The sequence below is a fragment of the Diadema antillarum genome, unplaced genomic scaffold, assembly GCF_040938485.1.
Source record: "Diadema antillarum isolate AM-2024a unplaced genomic scaffold, OU_Dant_1.0 seq00000550_RagTag, whole genome shotgun sequence".
Taxonomy (NCBI): Eukaryota; Metazoa; Echinodermata; class Echinoidea; order Diadematoida; family Diadematidae; genus Diadema; species Diadema antillarum.
In genome coordinates, this window is record NW_027271495.1 from 1,385,042 (window position 1) to 1,404,525 (window position 19,484).

The window sequence follows — 19,484 nt, forward strand, 5'->3', positions numbered from 1 at the left end:
ATGCCGTCAGGTCGTTCCTCATAGCAAACGTGACGCCCCAGCTTCCCTCGCTCAATATTTCTTCGTTCTTCGTCATCCCTCTACGCCAATCCCGAACCAACACGACCTTATACGCAGCCTTACCAGTGGATCCAACGACCGACGCTAAAATGGGCTTTCACAAGGTCCACGCTACACAGTCCATCCATCATCCCACTTGCCCCCAGTTAGAGACTGTTTACGTTATTCACTCAGTATCATCGCTCACTGCTTAGCCAGGCCATTTAGGCGAGCCCTGCTCCACCCCCTCATAATAGGATGTAGTTTACTCTCCCAATTCAAACAATCCCGGTGGATGCTCCTGCGCCGTGGGCGCTAAACGCAACATCTATTCTCGAGCCAGCCTTAATAGAAACGAGTGAGCTTCATCAGATTGACGTAGGATAGAGATCCCCACATTCCTTCTCGTAAGACACATAGCGTATATGAATCGCAACTAATTTATGTAACTATCGCCTGGAATCTGCTCCTCAAAAAAAAAAAAAAAAAACGGGGGGGGGGGAGGCAATTGAACGCAGGAAAGACTTGTTTTGTCCAAGGGTTGCATTGACCTGTTAGATACTAGATTCGAATACTCTGTGCTGTGTGAGATCAACTTTCAAGTTATACTCGACTGATGAATCGCATCGTTGGCAAAGGCAACATCACTGCATCAACATGACCAAAATCCTCCAACAACCAATGTACGGGTAAATAATCATGATGAAAATAATATGATGTTTGTCTTACTTTATTGCAGGTCTCGATCCTCAAAACTACTGAAATCTCATATCGTATACCTCCACTGTAGGTAGTCTGCTTTTTACCGAACCATCAGATTAGGGAAAAAAATCAAAGAATACTATCGATATCAGTTTTCTACTAAGCAAAAAAATAAATGCATTCTGATATAAGAATTATTATTATCATCATTACAATTGTCAGTAGTATCATCACAACAGCACTTCCATGACATACTATTGTTACTATCTTCTGATAAAAATATAATCATCTACAATGTAAAATCATTATTGTCATTATTATAATCATCATTGAATATAATAATCATCATTATTATTATCATCATAACAATTATTACAGCAGTAACTTTTTTTTCTTCATACGCTGTTTTTTCAACTCCCAATGTGATTGGCATGGTATGTTCATCGCGGTGAACACTTGGTGAATGGAATGGAAGCTTAAACCATAGTACGCTCACTCTGACTTGTATTACGGAGCAGTCCGGTCAGGCTAGCATTTTACCGGGTTTGATATCAAACGCACATGGAATCAGACTGGAAAAACGTTTTTAGCTTAAAATCACTTTTTTCTTCAACACAACCACAGGAATTAGACTGCCAACATGTTTCATTGCTGTTATACAAGCCAGGTACTAGGGGACTTATTTCTGCTATGTCGTGCATGCATGTCCTCATTAACTCATTACTTTGGTGCCAATTTATTTTCGCTGGTTACATGACGACCATGATTCTTTGTCATCACATTGTTGTTCATCTACTCAGTATTTCATACTTTACATGATGTTAAAGAAAAAAAAACCCAGGAGCATTATTTGGTTTAAATGCTGCAAAAACCGCATTCACTCATCAATGGAATTCAATACTCACGTCTGAGCACAATTTGAGATATTATCATACTTGATATTTGTAAAAAGAACTAATAGAATACTTTAGAATTGTATCCCTGGCTTTAAATTTGCTATCCATGTTTATAGAATAAGCCAGTTCACAGTTAGCACTTGTCTGCAATGACCTCTCCAACCGCAGACTTTGCAAATCATGGAATAGCCTTCAAGAAGAGCAGTTGCAAACAACCATGCAGGAAGTGGTAACTTACATGTTAGTGCTGCATGAATGGCTTTTGTTAATGTTGCTGAAAAGAATGCACATTCACATGTAAATACCAATCTGCACCTGGTTCATTTATAACACAGTTGTCATGAAGAAAGAAGCCCTATCTAGGTTTGTAATACCTCAGTTGCAAATCCATTTCAAGAGAAGGTTTGCAATGACCTTTATCTGCACATGCTCAAATTGGAACTGTGAACTGGCTTATTTGGAGAGAGAGAGAAAGAAAGGAGATTGAAAGAGGGAAAATAACACACAACCTTGACTTATCGCGCCGTCGTACTCATGTTATCATGGCGTCTCATTACTGTTATCGCCATGTGCCTATAGACACAATCATACACACACATGACAAAACCAAAGAATGCATCGGTAAAACTTTCTTGAGTATTGACACGCACATTTTGATGACTAATGATGACTAAGAGCATGTTTTTATTTGAAATCAGTGGCCAGTAGATTTAGAATTAATTTGCCGCAACGACAAACCTAGCCATCGCAAGATAAGCACGATTGGATGGTTCAATGTTAAACCAAATTTAAAGTATCATAATTATCATACATTCTTGTTGATTTACAAATTGCTTTGCGCTTCTTTCAGACCGACAGTGTTCGCTTATCTGTTAGCTTATGACCAAAGACGCTTTGCTTATGACTTGACTTTTCTTCACGCGCGCGCGCGCACACACATACACACACACGCTCACCCTCACAGACGCACTAAACTCAAATTTGACAAAAGATAATAAACGAACGAAAGAGAAAGCGAACAAACGATTTTTTTTTTCTGGCAAAGTATGAACAAGATTACAATCATCAGTATTTAGGTCGTTTAGGTCGCTTCTTCAATTTGTAATCAATTATCATTATCATATTTGTTTATCTAGACTACTTCCTTTCGTTCTTTTCTTTAGACGTAATGATGCTAGATAATATAAAAGATCACAGACTAGAAGATAAAAAAAAAAACTAAAAAGGAAAGCTTGTTCGGTTCTGTCAGTTATTCCAAGTGTGTCTTCCCGTCTTTTTCTTATGCAAAAGTCCTGTGTAACCCGTTTTGTATTTGAATGATGCTATCTTTGTAGTACACTCCGATAATTATTATGAACTGACTAATGGGTGCCAGAAATTCGAACGCTGCCGCAGCGAAACAGAAAACGGGGGAAAATAAAGGGAACAAGTTTAATGGACAACAGTCTTCAGCAGCTTTTTTTTTTCTTTCAATTTCAGGGTTACCAGAGAATTCATTCGTCGAAGGAAACGATCTCTCGCCGATAGCGCATCAAACTCTCCATATCATATCTGCGAGTGATAAAGGCATATTTCCAGAGCGACAAAACCTCCCCGAGCGAAAAGACATCGCGCATGTGAAGTCACGTCATCAAAAAATGGGAATGAAGAAAAAAATCCAACACTTCCCGCCAAATCGAAATTATGACGACACTGCTCAAGAAGTTGCGCGATGTTTGAGCGGCGTCGGGGGTTCGAATTGCTTTCGCCCACTGTCCTCTCGCAGCATTCTTCTTGACTGAATACAATGACAATCGGAAACATAAGAGTGGTACAAACCTGGCTTCAAAGGTCAGAGGCGTTTGGTTGACGGCTAGAGATTGCTATTGTACCATTGTTCGCAGAAAGGTCGTAGAGGAATTTCAGCGTGTCCGTCAACATTGATAAGCCATCATTTTCCCTCTGCGCTTTACATAGCATCGTATAACGCGCACCATAACAAACAAAGCATCCATGTTCACACACACACCTACTTCCCCCTCGTTGTTTTCAAAGTTGATGAATCATAGACTTGCATATAGTTCTAGACCTCAGATAGAAGCATTTACTCCTTTCGTATCTACATTGACAATGATGTGATGCACTGACAATCTCAACTTTCTTCGTGGCACAGATATGAACAGAGCAGATTTACGCTTCATAAGTACTAAGGTTGTTTAAAAAGATTTATAATATGATCAATAAGCCTAAGAGGATAATAAACCTGGCAATCAAGATAAAAATGCAATCAGACGGACACAGATGACAGGAAACAAAAAAAAAAAAGAAAAAAAAAGTAATGTAGCCAAATAGAATGAAATCAGAACCATATTTTTCCCCATCATTTTATGCTGCTTACCGAAGTGAATGAGAATCAGACAATATAAGGCACACAGCGTATTCGGTACGCCGGTACTGTCTTAGACCTATTAATATCGGCATAGAACAATCAGCTGAAATGTTTTTGTGGTAATTGAGGATAAAGCCGCATGGTAGGATCATGTCGCTTTGCCCATTTTCTGCTACTTATGCCCCCAGCCTCCAAATGTCATGAAGATCCATCGCCAAAATTCCATCATTATGCCTCACGAATGTGTACAAAGCGCAATTCAAATGAAAAATGTCGATATTGAGCATATGGTCTTGATATAATTTTTGTTTGTTCTTGTTGTTTTTGCATTGCCGATATTATGGACATTTCAAATGTCTTGTTATTGCGCATTTCTCATATAACTTCCGCATGATCAGGGCAGGACGAGAATTAGGGTGTTTGAGAATGTTTAGTAATTTCCTTTAATATTTCTAGCCAATGCAGGATGTCCAGCAGAAAGAAAACATACAGATAGTGATAATTTTATGCACTTATGCAAGAATAAACTGTCATACAATCCAAAGAGTCATAAGGTAAAAAAATAAATAGCAAGAAATTGCAATGATATTACATAATCTTCAAGTAGGTGTGAAACAAAGGTTGAAATAAATGTTTTAAACGACTTCCTAATTTGTTGCATTTGTGGGTATAATATTATGTATGTGCATGTACGTACGCGTGTGTTTGTTTGTGTATGTGTGTGTGTGTCTGTCTGTCTGTGTGCGTGTGTGTGCTTTCGACAGGGAGAAGGAAGAAAGATTTCAATATGTACAAAATTCTTTCTTTTTCATTCGTAATATTGACAATGTGGAATTTATGTTTTCATAATGAAATTTGTTTCTATCTACAATGTCATGAATTAATTTGTATATTGTTTACATAAAAAAGAAAGAAAAATAAAAAATGGACAAAAAAAAATGTGTGTATGTGTGTGTGGGTATGTGTGTGTGTGTATGTGTGTGTGCGCGCGCTCGCGAGTATTATATATTTGTCATATACCTACTTAGTATACCCGTATGCAAATCGGTCATCTTATTCAAAATACGAAAATATTTCTCTTCATGGCAACATTTCCATTGAATGTTCCAATGTGTAGACATATCAACATCTCATTCATTTTAATACTCCCATAATGTGTTGATCTTTGGGCATTCAGTCGTAAGGAGAATGTATATTACTCGGAAGTAATAACCTGGATTTAGTCTACCAGTTTTCCCCCCACTTTAATTATTTACCTTTATCTCTGAGAACTGGATTAGACGTCCTTCTCTCCCGTACATGAGTGGCAGGAAGAGATGCGGCTAGGGCGCAGACTAGCGCAACGAGGAGGAATAGCCTCAGTTCCATCGCTGTACTGTGAAAACAAAAATCAAACAAGAAAAATAAAAAAAAAATACGTTCATCGACTCTTCTGAAAAAAAGAAAGAAAGTCAGTGCTGGTTTTGTGGAAAAGACGAGACATCACGAACAACGAATTGTGATTGTATGAATATCCAAGTTACATTCGAGCTTCTACCCCCCCCCCCCAAGAAAAGGTGACAACATCGCAATAAATCAAAATAAACTGTAGATTTAAATCAATCATGTGCCTGTTTCCAAGTATTGTATTGTATTTATTCAGACAAATTAAATCAACATGTCTAGGGGTGAAAAAAAAAGGGTACGAATACCCATGCATGTCTGCACCCCTGAGGTACATCATCACTAAATTAAACAAATTAAGAATTATGATCGGAACATTGAAATACAAAAATCTAAATACATGTAAGTATAAATATAGTACAGTAAAATGACAATGAAAAATAGCTCTGGCCTTCGGAACAGCAATATTGCAAAAAAAAAATGGATAACCAATATAAATATGTGAATAAGTGATATCGCAACAGAGGAATAATTATCTAAAACAACAAACAATATTGCAAGATATACAAACGGGATATTAAAACATGAATGAATATATCAAAAAAAGGCCTATATCATAATGTATGCACATGAATACTACACCAGACAGAATAACGGTAGACGTTCGCCAAATGAAACTTATATGTTATACATAATACATCGTAAAATAGATTCACATACATAAAAACTGTCGTAATAAACATTTAAAACGAGAAAGAGATGTACTGGCTACAATGCTACTTGGCAATGAATTCTATTCTTGTGAAGTCTTGAGATAAAAAGAACATTTGAAATAATCAGTTCTTGCAAGCGGGATATAATACTTTCTTATCACGATCATTTCTACCAAATCTGTTCTCTCGTGTAATTCTACGTTGTCCAGTGTGCACCATATCATTTATCATTTTGTAAAACATTATAAATCTGAAATACGTACGTCTTGTGATTAATTTCGAGAATTGTATCTTTTGCAACAACGTGTCATAACTTGTTTCCCAGTCACGAAACAATAGTCTAACAAACCTCTTCTGAACACGCTCAAGTACGTTAATGTGAGATAACTGTATGAATCTCATGCAGCAGCACAATATTCTAAACATGGACGTATAAGTGAATTGTATAAACTTGTCAAAACATGTGAGGGACAATGTTAAAAGTTCATTTTTATAACACCAATAATCTTACTATATTTGACATACAGTTCATTACAATGATCGTTCCAATTGAGCGTTTCATTGATAATTATTCCTAAATATTTTTCTGACTGAGTTATACTAAATTTCTTTTCACATAAAACATAATCATAATCATATTTTGTTCTTTTCCGTGACATTTTCATTATCTTACATTATTTTATTAACATCAAAATCAAGTTGCCATGTCTTAGACCATTTACCGAAAGCATCAAGATCTCCTTGTAAATCGTCACAGTCTTCAAGTGAATTGATACGCCTATACAAAATGCAATCGTCTGCATAAAGACGAATATTGGAAGATATATCTTTCGTAATATCATTTATAAAACATAAGAACAAAATCGGTCCAAGGATGGTTCCCTGTGGGACACCAGACTTAACATCAACCCAGTCGGCACATTCCCCGTTGAGTACAACCCTCTGCTGTCTATGTTCAAGAAAATTCATATTCCATTTCAAATTGGAGTTTACTACACCGTACATTTGTAATTTTATTTCTAAAAGACTGTGCGGAACACTATCAAATGCTTTGGCGAAATCTAAGAAGACGATGTTCACTTGAGAGCCTGAGTCCATTGCACTTGACCAATCGTGAATAGCATCTATCAATTGTGTCTCACGGAAACCCTGCTGACCGTCACACAATATATTGTTCACTGACAGGTGGTTAACAAGTCGACGACATACAATCTTTTCAAGTAATTTGCACACAATAGAAGTCATAGAAATTGGACGATGATTATTTGGGTCGTTTTTTACACCTTTCTTAAATATAGGACAAATTTTAGCCCTTCGCCAGTCAACTTGCAACTTTCCCGAGGACAAAGATTCATTGAATAACTGACATAAGGAGCTGGCTAATTGTTCAGCCCCTTCTTTCAATATTTTTGCTGGCAAACCGTCTGGTACTTGGGATTTTAATACTGACATCGATATTCTGTAATAATTTGCGTACTTCAGCGACATCACAAACAATATTTTCCATGACTGAAACACAATAAGACAAATCGTTCAGTCGGGGACGAGTAAACTGAGAATCATTGAATGTAGACTGAAACTGTGTATTTCAAAAAAATGTGCAATCATTTTGTCATCTGTCACGTGAGTTCCATTTACTACCAATGCTGATATCGTCTTTTGTTCAGTCGTCTTTGTTTTAACAAACTTCCAAAATCTTTTCGGATTTTGCTTTATATCCTCACATAAGTTGTTACACAAATAATGTTTATATTTTTGTTTCAATAATTTCTTAGCTTCCCGTCTTTTTTGTAAAAATTTCTCACGGTCACATTTAGCGTTCGTTGCTTTAGCAATATCATATAATTTCTTACGTTTTTTAAATATTTACTTCACTTCTTTATCAATCCATGGTACATAAGAACCAATAGTTACATTGCGTGTATAGGTATGTTTTTCTCAACTGCATCTAGTAGGCTACTCTTCCATATTTTCCAATTGGACTCAATAGCCCGAATTCACGAAGATGGTACAAATGAAACCATGGTTTAAACCATGGACAAAAACCATGGAGCGCCAAGTGTCGCATGGAATATTTCGTTACGAAATCAGTCATTTCGTCGATGAAATGATTATTTTGTAACGAAATGACAACATTTTGTTACTAAATGATTATTTCGTCCACGAAATGATAAATTCGTTAACGAAACGGTCATTTTGTCGTCAAAATGAACAATTTTGTAACGAAATATTCTGTGTGACACTTGGCGCTCCATGTTTTTTTTTTTTTTGTCCATGGTTTAAGCCATGGTTTCATTTGTACCACCTTCGTGAATTCGGGCCAATGTCAATACATAATTCACCGTGCATATGCGATTGTGACAGATCATTTCTAATGAACTTCTATTGTAAGATTCAAATAATACTCAATGGCTTGTTTATTTTTCATTTGACTTTGTTTTATAATCGTGTATGAAAAGGAATGAAGAAGTGAAATGAAATCAGTCAAAACAAAATAACAGTACATTATATAGTCATTGGTATTAAATTGATTGTACATCTTCATGGCATTAAAGTTAACGATTCTTATTGAAGACTAATTGGGCAGGGCCATCGTATTTCTAACATTGCTTATTTCTTCCTAAAAATGATTATAGATTAAAAAACAAACACAACAACAACATATGACTTGAAAGACCAAATAGCGTTTGGCAACATGGGTGTTCCAATGGAGTCGATATTTATTCGCTGCCACTCGGGGTAAATTCGAAAACCACGAATAGCGCCTGTCAGCAACGTGTCAGCGAATTATATGCTTTGAAGTACACGTTCATCGCCAGTGGTTGACTCCAGTCGAAGCGATTGTTGAATGGATCAATAACTTCATCTTCGAATAAAATGTTCTGTTCATTGCACGAATGCACGAATTTATTATTTGTTTGATATAACGTCTAAAATAAATCCTTGTCCCTAGTATTACTGATCATTTGTCTTTCAGGCATACCTTCATATTGGTTTATAGTGACCTCGTCTACAGCCACTATGTCTATTTTCCAATTGGTCTACTGGCATATCGTCTATTACCGATTCGTCTAATACCCATTTGGTCTACAACTCGTTTTGTCCAGTACCCATATTGTCTAATAGTCACTTTGCCCACTACCCGTACTGTCTAATACCCAACTCGTCTAAGGAGCATTTCGTCTACAAAACAATTGATCTAATAGCCAAATCGTCTACACTCACAATGTCTATTTGCCATGTCATCTAATATCTCTTTTGTCTACTACTAGTTAGTCTACTCCCACCTCGTCTACAAGTCATTTAGTCTACATTCACTTTGTCTATAGTTATCATATCGTCCAACTCTTAGTTTGTCCATACCCAATATGGTTACCCATCTGGTCTACTCCCAACTCGTCTACTCCCAATTGGTCTACTCCCAACTGGTCTACTACCAACTGGTCTACTCCCAACTGGTCTACTCCCAATTGGTCTACTCCCAACTGGTCTACTCCCAATTGGTCTACTCCCAATTGGTCTACTTCCAATTGGTCTACTCCCAATTGGTCTACTCCCAACTTGTCTACTCCCAATTGGTCTATACTCGTCTATACCCAATTGGTGTACTCCCAACTGATATAGTTTTACTCTCAACAATTTACCCAAACTAATCATTTCCATCTGGTCATGCTAATAATGAATATACCACTTTGTCTAGTGTCCAGTCCGTCTCACTGTCATGAACTATTCATATTAAACCCTGCCCTTGATTAGCACAAAAATCAATATTTGACTATTCTAGTTGTTAATTATTCCGCACATGCTGAATATAAAGACATACTAATCAATGGTGAGACATGACTATCCAGTCTACATTCTGGCCGTAAAATAACTAAATAATGATAAACTAGCTCAGTTACAATCCTCCATCACATACGAATTGTCAGTCATACGAAACAGAATTACATTTCGACCGACCACCCCAGTCCACCCGTACCTCCGTGCGCATGCATGCAGCGATCTTGGCGGGATCCCGAATGAGGAATTATCGAGTACGAGTGTAATTTGATTTTCATTGCGTTTGGTACACTAGTGAAGGTACTAACGATCCGCACGATGTGGGCGTGTAGTTGGATGGATTGACACCGGATGCTCGCGTATACTAGTACTGTGTTCCGTTTGTGTGAATGTTCAGATCATTCTACTGATTCACAAAATTAGCAATTTATCAATATCCTTTAGCGAAAGACTGTTATCACACGATGGCAAGGTGCGGTATTTGAATGCTGAGTTGTAATTGCTTGATTGTAATTACTAGCAGACATACTCGTAGACGTACAGTTTGTATAAATTGAAATTGTATGGTTTTGATGATAAAGAAGTAAAGTGGTTCGAAAATTATTTGTGCTGTCAAAGAAAACAATTTACATGTATAAATGGCATTTCATCCTCTGTGAGAAATGTAACCTGTGGTGTACCCCAAGGCTCGCTCCTCGGGCCGCTGTTATTTCTATTATATACAAATGACCTCCCTATCAAAGTACAAAAGTGTAAACTGTCTTTATATGCAGATGACACGTGTTTGTTTTATTCAAATAAGGACCCAAACGTAATATATGACATGATGAATTATGATTTGAAGATTATTTCAAAGTGGTTGAACGTTAACAAGTTGGTTTTGAATGTTGCAAAGTGTGAAAATATGTTAATTGGTAGTAAACAAAGATTGAAGAAATGGAACAATATAAGTGGTGATTCTTGTGTGTATATAAATGACACACCTATTATGAAAGTGAATGTTTGTAAATATTTGGGAGTTTATATTGATGAGAATTTATCATGGAATAGACATAAAAATCAAAAGTAGTGAAGAATCTGTATCTATTAAAAAGAATACGATATTTCATTACTCAGAAAACAGCTGAATTATTTTACAAATCTGTCATTCAAGCTCATTTTGATTATTGTTCTGTGGTGTAGGGAAACACCAACAAAACAAATTTAGATAAGTTGCAATCTCTACAAAACCGATCCTTGAGGGCAGTGTTGAAGGTGAACCAGTTATTCCCAAGTAGATTATTGTATTCTTCATTGAAATTAGATCGATTGCACATTCGCAGATCAAAGCATTTAGCTCAAGTTATGTATCGATGTGTTCATCATACTGCCCCACCGTATTTGAATCAACTTTTTAGAGTACGTCAATCACATTATGCCACTAGGTCGGGCGACATGCAATTGAATATTACACGCCCTAAAACAGATTATGGTAAAAGATGTTTTGTATATAAAGGTGCTTCTTTCTGGAATGATTTAGTTCGACATGTTTCTTCTGATGTTTCCATTGATACATTCAAAAAACAATTACATAAATATATAAAATAAGTATAAATATAGGATGCTTAACCGGATGGAGTTCAAGCCATTCCCTTTTTTTACCGATTTTTTACCGATTCTCTTCTGTATTTGAAATTCAGTGTCACATGCCCTTATTTTTTTTCTTCTTCTTTTTCTTTATGTTGTAATCTAAGGCCTTGTAGATAATGTTTTTCTTTCCTTTTCTACTTTTGTGTCTGAAACAAGCTATCATGGTGCATATACCTTGCTTCTTGCTCTTTGCATATTATGGTGATGTATATCCTTGTCATACTGTACGTGTAATGTTTGTATTTTTAATCAATGTGTGGACCCCTCTGAAAACCAGCCTTTGGCTGACGAGGGTGTTCCACCCCATGAGTGGAAAATAAAAATTGAATTGAATTGAATTGTATGGTGGTATAGTTGTGTATATAATAACCGATATTAAATGTACTTTTAGAATTTGACATGAATAAATGAATGTCATGGAAATTTCGTATTGTTTTTAGTTGTTGTTCTCGTGAATGTTGACTATAATTTGAAATAACAGGTCTTTTTTGTGTGTGTGTGTGTGTGTGTGTGTGTGTGTTTGTGCTGAGTTATACATGAAGTATGAAGTGTGTATGGTTTGAATGGAGTTTTGGAAATCTGCTTTGTAAGGAAGAGGATTGACACAAAATGGAGAGAAACTGAACTGTTGTGTGATGTAACATTTGATTTATTTTTGAATACATAACAACTTTAAACGTAAACATGAAAAGTCCCAATTATTGGGTAAATGGATGCAAAGTTATGGGCCATAATAGAAAATTGCTCAAAAAACTTAACGTTGACCTCAAAAAGGATATTGACCCCTGCCGGTGACCTTGGACCTTGTGTTGACCATTGCATACCTCAAAATTTTTAAGTCTGTATTACCAATCTTCCATCCAAGTTTGATTGAAATTGGAGCACTTAATGGCACCTAGAAATTCAAGATTTTAACGCGTAACAGACAGACGGACAGACGGACGGACGGACAGAGTCTCGGACAGAACGACCCCAAAGTGATCCCTTATACCTCAGTCACACTTGGGTCAAACCCACTATCTCGGCGCAATTGCGTGAAATATGTGTCGCCCGTGTTTTTGCTTTATGGACATTGAATTATCACGCTAGGATGTTTTATTTATTATACAAGGTTCACTCTTGAAGATAAAATCCATATCAATGACCTTCTTCTGCCAAAAAATGAGAAATCAGGAAAGGCATCTGATGTAGTAATGAAATACCACGTGTCGCCGGTCAAATATTTTCTAAATTTCCGTATCTTGCCAAAATTTAGAGAAGAGCCACTGCCCCAAAACTTAATTAATGTAAACATACATGATCCCTTCATTATATAATAGTCAAAGTTTTTTATATAAATGTTTTGTTTTCAAGAAGGGATGAAATGAAATGTGTCACCAATTGTATATAGTGAAACTTACGTTACCATATTTTAGATCAAGATTTAATTTCTTTCCATCATCGCAAATCATATTTTTGTGTATATGTTTCAACTTTTTTTTTGTGCATTTAACCGTTTACATACATCAGTACGTGGCAGACAGAATAAAGAATACTGATAATGTACTTCTAATGTGTTCCTTTTCATTTTTACCATACTTATGATTGTGTATCAAAGTTGAATGGATGGAGTGTTGAAGTTTGGACATATAAATGCTGCATGATTGCTTCTGATATAAATTACACATCCACCACAAAAATAACACAGCAAGTTTTTCACACTGTGACATTATCTTTTTTTCCTTAAAAATTGTCATAATTAGAACGTAAAAATTTAAACCAAATGGGGCACCAAGAGTGTTCAACCTATTTCACTGGGAAAAAAGAAACCGGATGAAGTAGACTTAAATAACAAAAAAAAAAAAAACTATTACTAGTAGTAGACCAGTTGGGAGTAGACTAGTTGGCAGTAGACGAGTTGGCAGTAGATGAGTTGGCAGTAGACGAGTTGGGTGTAGACCAGTTGGGTGTAGACTAGTTGGGAGTAGACGAGTTGGGAGTAGACCACTTGGGTGTAGACCAGTTGGGAGTAGACCAATTGGGTGTAGACCAGTTGGGATTAGACCAATTGGGAGTAGACCAGTTGGCAGTAGACCAGTTGGGAGTAGACTGACTGGTTATTAGACTAATTGACTATTAGACAATGAGTTGTAGACCAATTGGCTATTAGACAAAATGAGCTGTAGAGTATTTTATTCATAGACCTTATGATTAATAGACGAAATGGTCAATAGACATAATGGGTGTTAGACGAAATGTGACTTAGACAAATTGGACATTAGATAAAATGGCTAGTAGACGAAATGACAATTAGACTAATTGGCATAATTATAGACAAAATGGTTGGTAGACGAGTTGGTAGTAGACGAAGTGAGTTTAGACGAGATGGCATTAGACTAGGTGGACAGTGGACAGGGTGGTTGTAGACGAGGTGCCAATTTACCCTTCATATTACAACATAGACTCTCCCGACATCCAGAAAGTTTTTGTTCGAGGATTCCCGGATTGTATCAACAATAAACGAATGCAAAGTGCATTTATTTTTCAAGTATAATCGAAATGGATGGCGTATGCACAGGTGCATGGATCAGCTTTATTCAGTCCTTGGACGAAAAGTGTCCATAAGTTTGAATATAATTACAGATAAGCTTCAAGATTTACCAACACAATCGATAGTTTTCCCACAGTCCGGGAAACATGCGAGATATAATTCAGTCGCTATTAGCATTGAGTGTACCACTTCAATCAATCATGGTACACTTAGAACCTCGGAAACGATTTCACTTCAATTTTGCACCCATCCTGCTTGAAGTCATGAATTTACATTTACATTTGTAATCAATCAAAGGGCTACTCAGGACTATCTGACAGTTCTTATACCTATGATCTAAGACCCAAGATTTAATACCACTATATATAATGCAGTGCGTTATGTTATCAAATCATCACGATCTCTTTTTTTTGGGGGGGGGGGGGGGTGGCTGGGTAAAACCTCAGAAACCTCAGAATGCCGAATTACCTTAAAAAAAAAGAAGAAGAAGAAAAGAAGAACACTTTAGGGAAATGTAAAATACGGCCCTTAAAACACTTTTTATGAATAATGAATAAGGAGCAAAATTTGGCTCTGAAAAAAGGCCCTATACTGTCCGGGGTTTTCCAGGCAAATGAAACCGAAAACTTACTAACCCACGCACTTTACAACTGCCCAGCCGTCATTGCTGTGCAGGACAGAGAGATTATGTATCAGGGACAGATAATCCAAAAGTTTGGGTGAGAAGAAACCCATGATTCTGCTGTATCAATTTGCAGACAAAAACAAAAAAGACAAAAATAGGGTGACAAGTGAGATGGTGATAATACAAATCCATTAATAAACTGTCACAGCAACCAAAAGACTTATTCGTTCTCAATTTCACCGGCTGCAGACATTAAACAGTTAAAATTAGAGTTACTTTCTTATCAGTCGCAAGCTTAGAATGCTGAAGATCGTAGATTTATGTACCTACTCCAACACAAATGATTATTACCAGGATGTTTGTATACATAATATACATGTATATATATATATATATATATATATATATATATATATATATATATATATAATTTCATTTATTGTTTTTGAAACTATTTTATTGGCAACATTTGTACGAAGAAAATACATATTAGATATAATTATGAAAGTATGATAAGGCCTATTATTGTTATATAACACAGGCTCGTCAAAATCAATGAGCAAAATCAGTTGTATTTTCTAATGTTTTCCTTATGTTTGATGTGGTGCATGGCAGGGGCTGACACAAGGAGTAGAGATCGAAAGCGTTGACAACCACCCTCAAAGAAATCTATAATCTGTACTTACTTGTAAACGTAATGTAAAGGTGCAGGTGCATGTGGGGGGGGGGGGGGGGGAAGGAGGCTGGGGACAGGACAGTGGGAGCTTGGCCAATATAATATGTATTTCAAAATAATGTTTATCATTTATTATGTGTAAACGCGGAATTTATGATAATGATAATGATAATAATATTAATGATAACAATGATAATAATAATAGTAATGAACAATACTGATATAGCACTTGATATTGACGTTTCTATGCGCATTAATACGGACAAAAATATTAAATCAAAATACATATCATTATCAATTATATATATATATATATATATATATATACACATATGATGATTATATATATATAGTTTAACAAAACTAGGATTGAGCAGATAGTTTTAAGTTTTGAGTAATGATTTGATTGCTATTACTCAATACACAAAGAAGCATATAAATTTACGTATATTCACATTATCAAATATTGATCAATAACGTTTCGTTTAAACGTCTTTTCTTAAAGAAGTCAGAAAGTGTATATGTTTCAAGGAATTCGGTAATGAATTTCATTAGCATCAGGTCCATGCTGTCTGAGGGCCTTTATGTGCTTATTATAATATTTTAGGATTATTTAAGTGGGTACTACTGCATGTACGTGATGGGTAGGAATGCAAGTTAATATCGTATGAAAAGAAATTGAAGAATAAAGAAGGAAGCATTTTGTGACAAATTTATAAATATTGATGCAGATAGATAAATATATACATTGACTGAAAGATTAACATACATGGTTAACATATATTTTCGCCGTTCTGTAATGTTCTTTACCTGGATAAATGATACATTAAGGCTATATTGTAGTGCTTGTCAATCAACTCAAGGTGAGAAATTTCACAATAATTGAAATCGATGCAATTCAGATCTATCACTTTTCCAACACGACCAAAATGGGGGGAACAAACCATCACCAACCGCAGTGGGGTTGTATCAAATGGCAATTGTGAGCTGCAAACAACTTCATTTCTCCAGAATCTACGAAAACTGACACATGTACAATTGTCAGTTCTCGTAGTCACAGGTAGGTGAAGCTACAATATCATTATGATATGGTCGCAAAATTCGTAGACAAGGTAGAGAGGAGCTAGAGAGAATAATAAGGGTTTGACGCAAAACCCGGCGTAGATGCGTTTTAAATCATTTGAAATACATGAGCAAATTGAACAGAACTAAAGAAACAGACAAAAGCTCTCAGAGTGCGTTTCTATAGTTACCTCCGCCGAGGAAGCAGGAGATTAAGTGACCATCGGCGTTGGTTTGTCTGTTTGCAAAATAACTTACAGGAAAAGTCGATAGTGGTACAAGGAACATATGATTAAGTTTTGGTAGTGATTCGGGGAATTTTTATGGATATTTTTTTTTTCTAATGGATTTTTGATCTTTTGGCTTAATAAAGTCAATGAACTTGGGAATTCAAGATGCGCGTACTGCAGATTTACATACGCGCACTAAAGCGCACGTGCTCTGCTCGGGCGACGAATCGCCGCGCAGCTGGAAGCTGATGACGTAAACAAAAAGCTTCTTATTAGGAAATGTATTGCACGCGTGTATGGGTAGTTCAAATTAGTTGCTGGCTTTGGCGGAGGTCTGCGCTCTCCGAGTGCTTTTCTAAAAGATCCATTGTGTTTTAACTTGCAAGTAAACGCCAATGTTTTCCATTGCCTGAGATAATCGTAAAGGTATGCTAAGGTTTACCAGAAAATTCAGGGCTATTTCAAATATGATATGTAAGGATTTGATTGGTATCCAGCAAGAATATGGATGAAAATTTATCATCTGAAATTTCATCATGAACTCGAGCGAAAAAAAAGAAGACGAAGAAAACAGCAAACGATTTAGGAACCTGAACCCGACCTAAAATGCATGGGCATGTCAGTTAAAGCATGTACGAAAACGAAAAATGTAAATCGCTAGAATGTTTACTTCATTTACATAATTGAAGGATACAAAACTTGATATACCCGCTTTCGCTTCGTGGTGTTAATAGAAATGCAAATCTATGATTTTTTTTTTTATTAATCTTAATCAAAATATCATTTACTGGGAAAGTGTCATATTAGTCATTGACGGAAATGCTGCTCGAATACTAGTACCTTTTTTTGAATTATTTTGACGAGTATTTGATAGAGTTATTCATTTGGTAGGTTGATTGCATCCCTGTGTTTTTGATAATTTGCTCGTTTGTTTCGCAAACATGTCGACATAAACAACGAGTAAATGGGAAAAAAAGCGGCGTTTTTTTTCCTCCTTGAGGCAAAAATCTCGTGATGTTGTGACAACCCAGAATCACTTTCTTGAAAATCGATAACCATCTCGTTGGTAGAGTTCAGAAGACAGAAGATGATCTTTCCATCATATGCTGAGAGATTCGCATTTATCTTACACGCATATTGTGTCCTATTACTCTAGAATATCCCACGAGGGGACATCCGATCGCCATCCCCCCAGAAGAACACAGATATCATGAAAGTGATCAACAACAAATGTCGGTTTCGTTTCGCTGCCTCACTCCAACAAACTAGATACAATAGTAGGTTGGCGAGGGGGTTGGAATGGTTTACTCACCGAATATTTGAGAACGAGACTGCACGCACACACACACACACACACACACACACACACACACACACACACACACACACACAAACACACGCACAAAAGCCCAGTGTATTCTGTCTATTGAAAAATCTTAATCTCCTAAAGCTATATATTCTGCACAATCCATCGCAATCAATTAGGGGCGACTTTGGAGCGAGGCGATGCCAATAGCTGTGTATGCAATAGAAACCTTTTCTGATTGAAAGAACAGAGAAACAACAACAACAACAACAACAACAAACAAACGGACAATCCAAAGAACTCGTAGATATGGAGAGATTGATAACTTACAATACCGAAAGTGGACGTGGCGTCTACTCACACGTTCGTCGAAATTACCAAACAAACAGTCAAGATAACCATGTAAATGGAACACCATGAATATCGTTTCAGGTATTTCATGCGTGTCAATGAATAAGCCGACATCCTTGTGCATCTCTTGAAATACATTTGGACGGGATCATATCAAAACTTTTGTGGAGTGGATTCAAAAAAGTCATATGATAAAAGAAAGTGGAAGAGTTTTACTCGGGAAAAGACGGATAAATCAACTTGTTCCCTGGAGGGCATTATCAGAAGGGTTATACTTCGCACAAACTGTTTGAAATCTACATTTCATTCATTATCTCTATACTTCTCATTTTTAAGACCTCACCCCTCTTTTTTTGCGGTGCTATGTTCTTATAATGGTTGAATTCCATTAAGGAAAGCTTCTGATTTTTTCCTATTCCGCCGTTGTTGAGAGTTCGTTGTATTTTAAAAGGGGCCATTATGCTGCACGCTATGTCTTTTGGGTGATTCTCCCCTATCAGTTTTTCTCTATTTAATCGTGTATCACAATCGCATGGTTGTATTCTTCATCAATTCAAAAATTCTTGATTTGCTCAATAACGTATGACAAGATGACATAATATCCCTCCGCCAACCCAGAGCACCGGCGCGGCGGCTGGATGATATCATCCAACGTTGGCCGCCAAGGATGCGGAGTTTAGCAAGGGTATTGCGAGGCGGGGATTAAGCCTGCTAAGGTATTCAAACAGGCATACGAATCCTTCATTAGCATGCTATTTATTTAATGAAATATCATCCCGATTCATACAGGGATTTAGGATTCCTGACTATCGAACCTCGTTCTGCGCATGAACTCAATTGACTAGATATTAGCTGTCAGAAAAAAAAAGATATGTATATTACATTTGTCCTTATGTTCTGTAAGAAAATAAAAGCAAACTTCCCAATGAGACAGATGTGGTGTGGAGTTTAATCTGAAGAAGGGATTTAAAGTCCGAGAGTGTAGCAATGAAGAAATAAAGCAAATCACTTTCCATTGCTACGAAGATATGACCGACTTGTCTTCATCTATAATAGGCATGGAACAAAATGCATAATTGACATACAACGCCATATCGTATTACTCTGTACGTCAGTAGAAAAACTCTGGTTACTTCGTATTATAGTGACCCATTGTCCCTCGGCGAATGAATAATTTCACAGTGTTCTGTTCAG

At 36.5% G+C, this 19,484-nt stretch overlaps 1 protein-coding gene across 1 annotated transcript in view; it reads right to left on the reverse strand.

Moving 5' to 3' along the window:
* The window catches only part of LOC139734839 (uncharacterized), a 58,126-nt gene that overhangs the window by 11,249 nt on the left and 27,393 nt on the right, over window positions 1–19,484 (reverse strand). Inside the window, exon 2 of the mRNA XM_071645625.1 lies at window positions 5,262–5,380. Within this exon, the coding sequence (XP_071501726.1) occupies window positions 5,262–5,380 (119 nt within the window). The remainder of the gene's footprint in view (window positions 1–5,261; window positions 5,381–19,484) is intronic.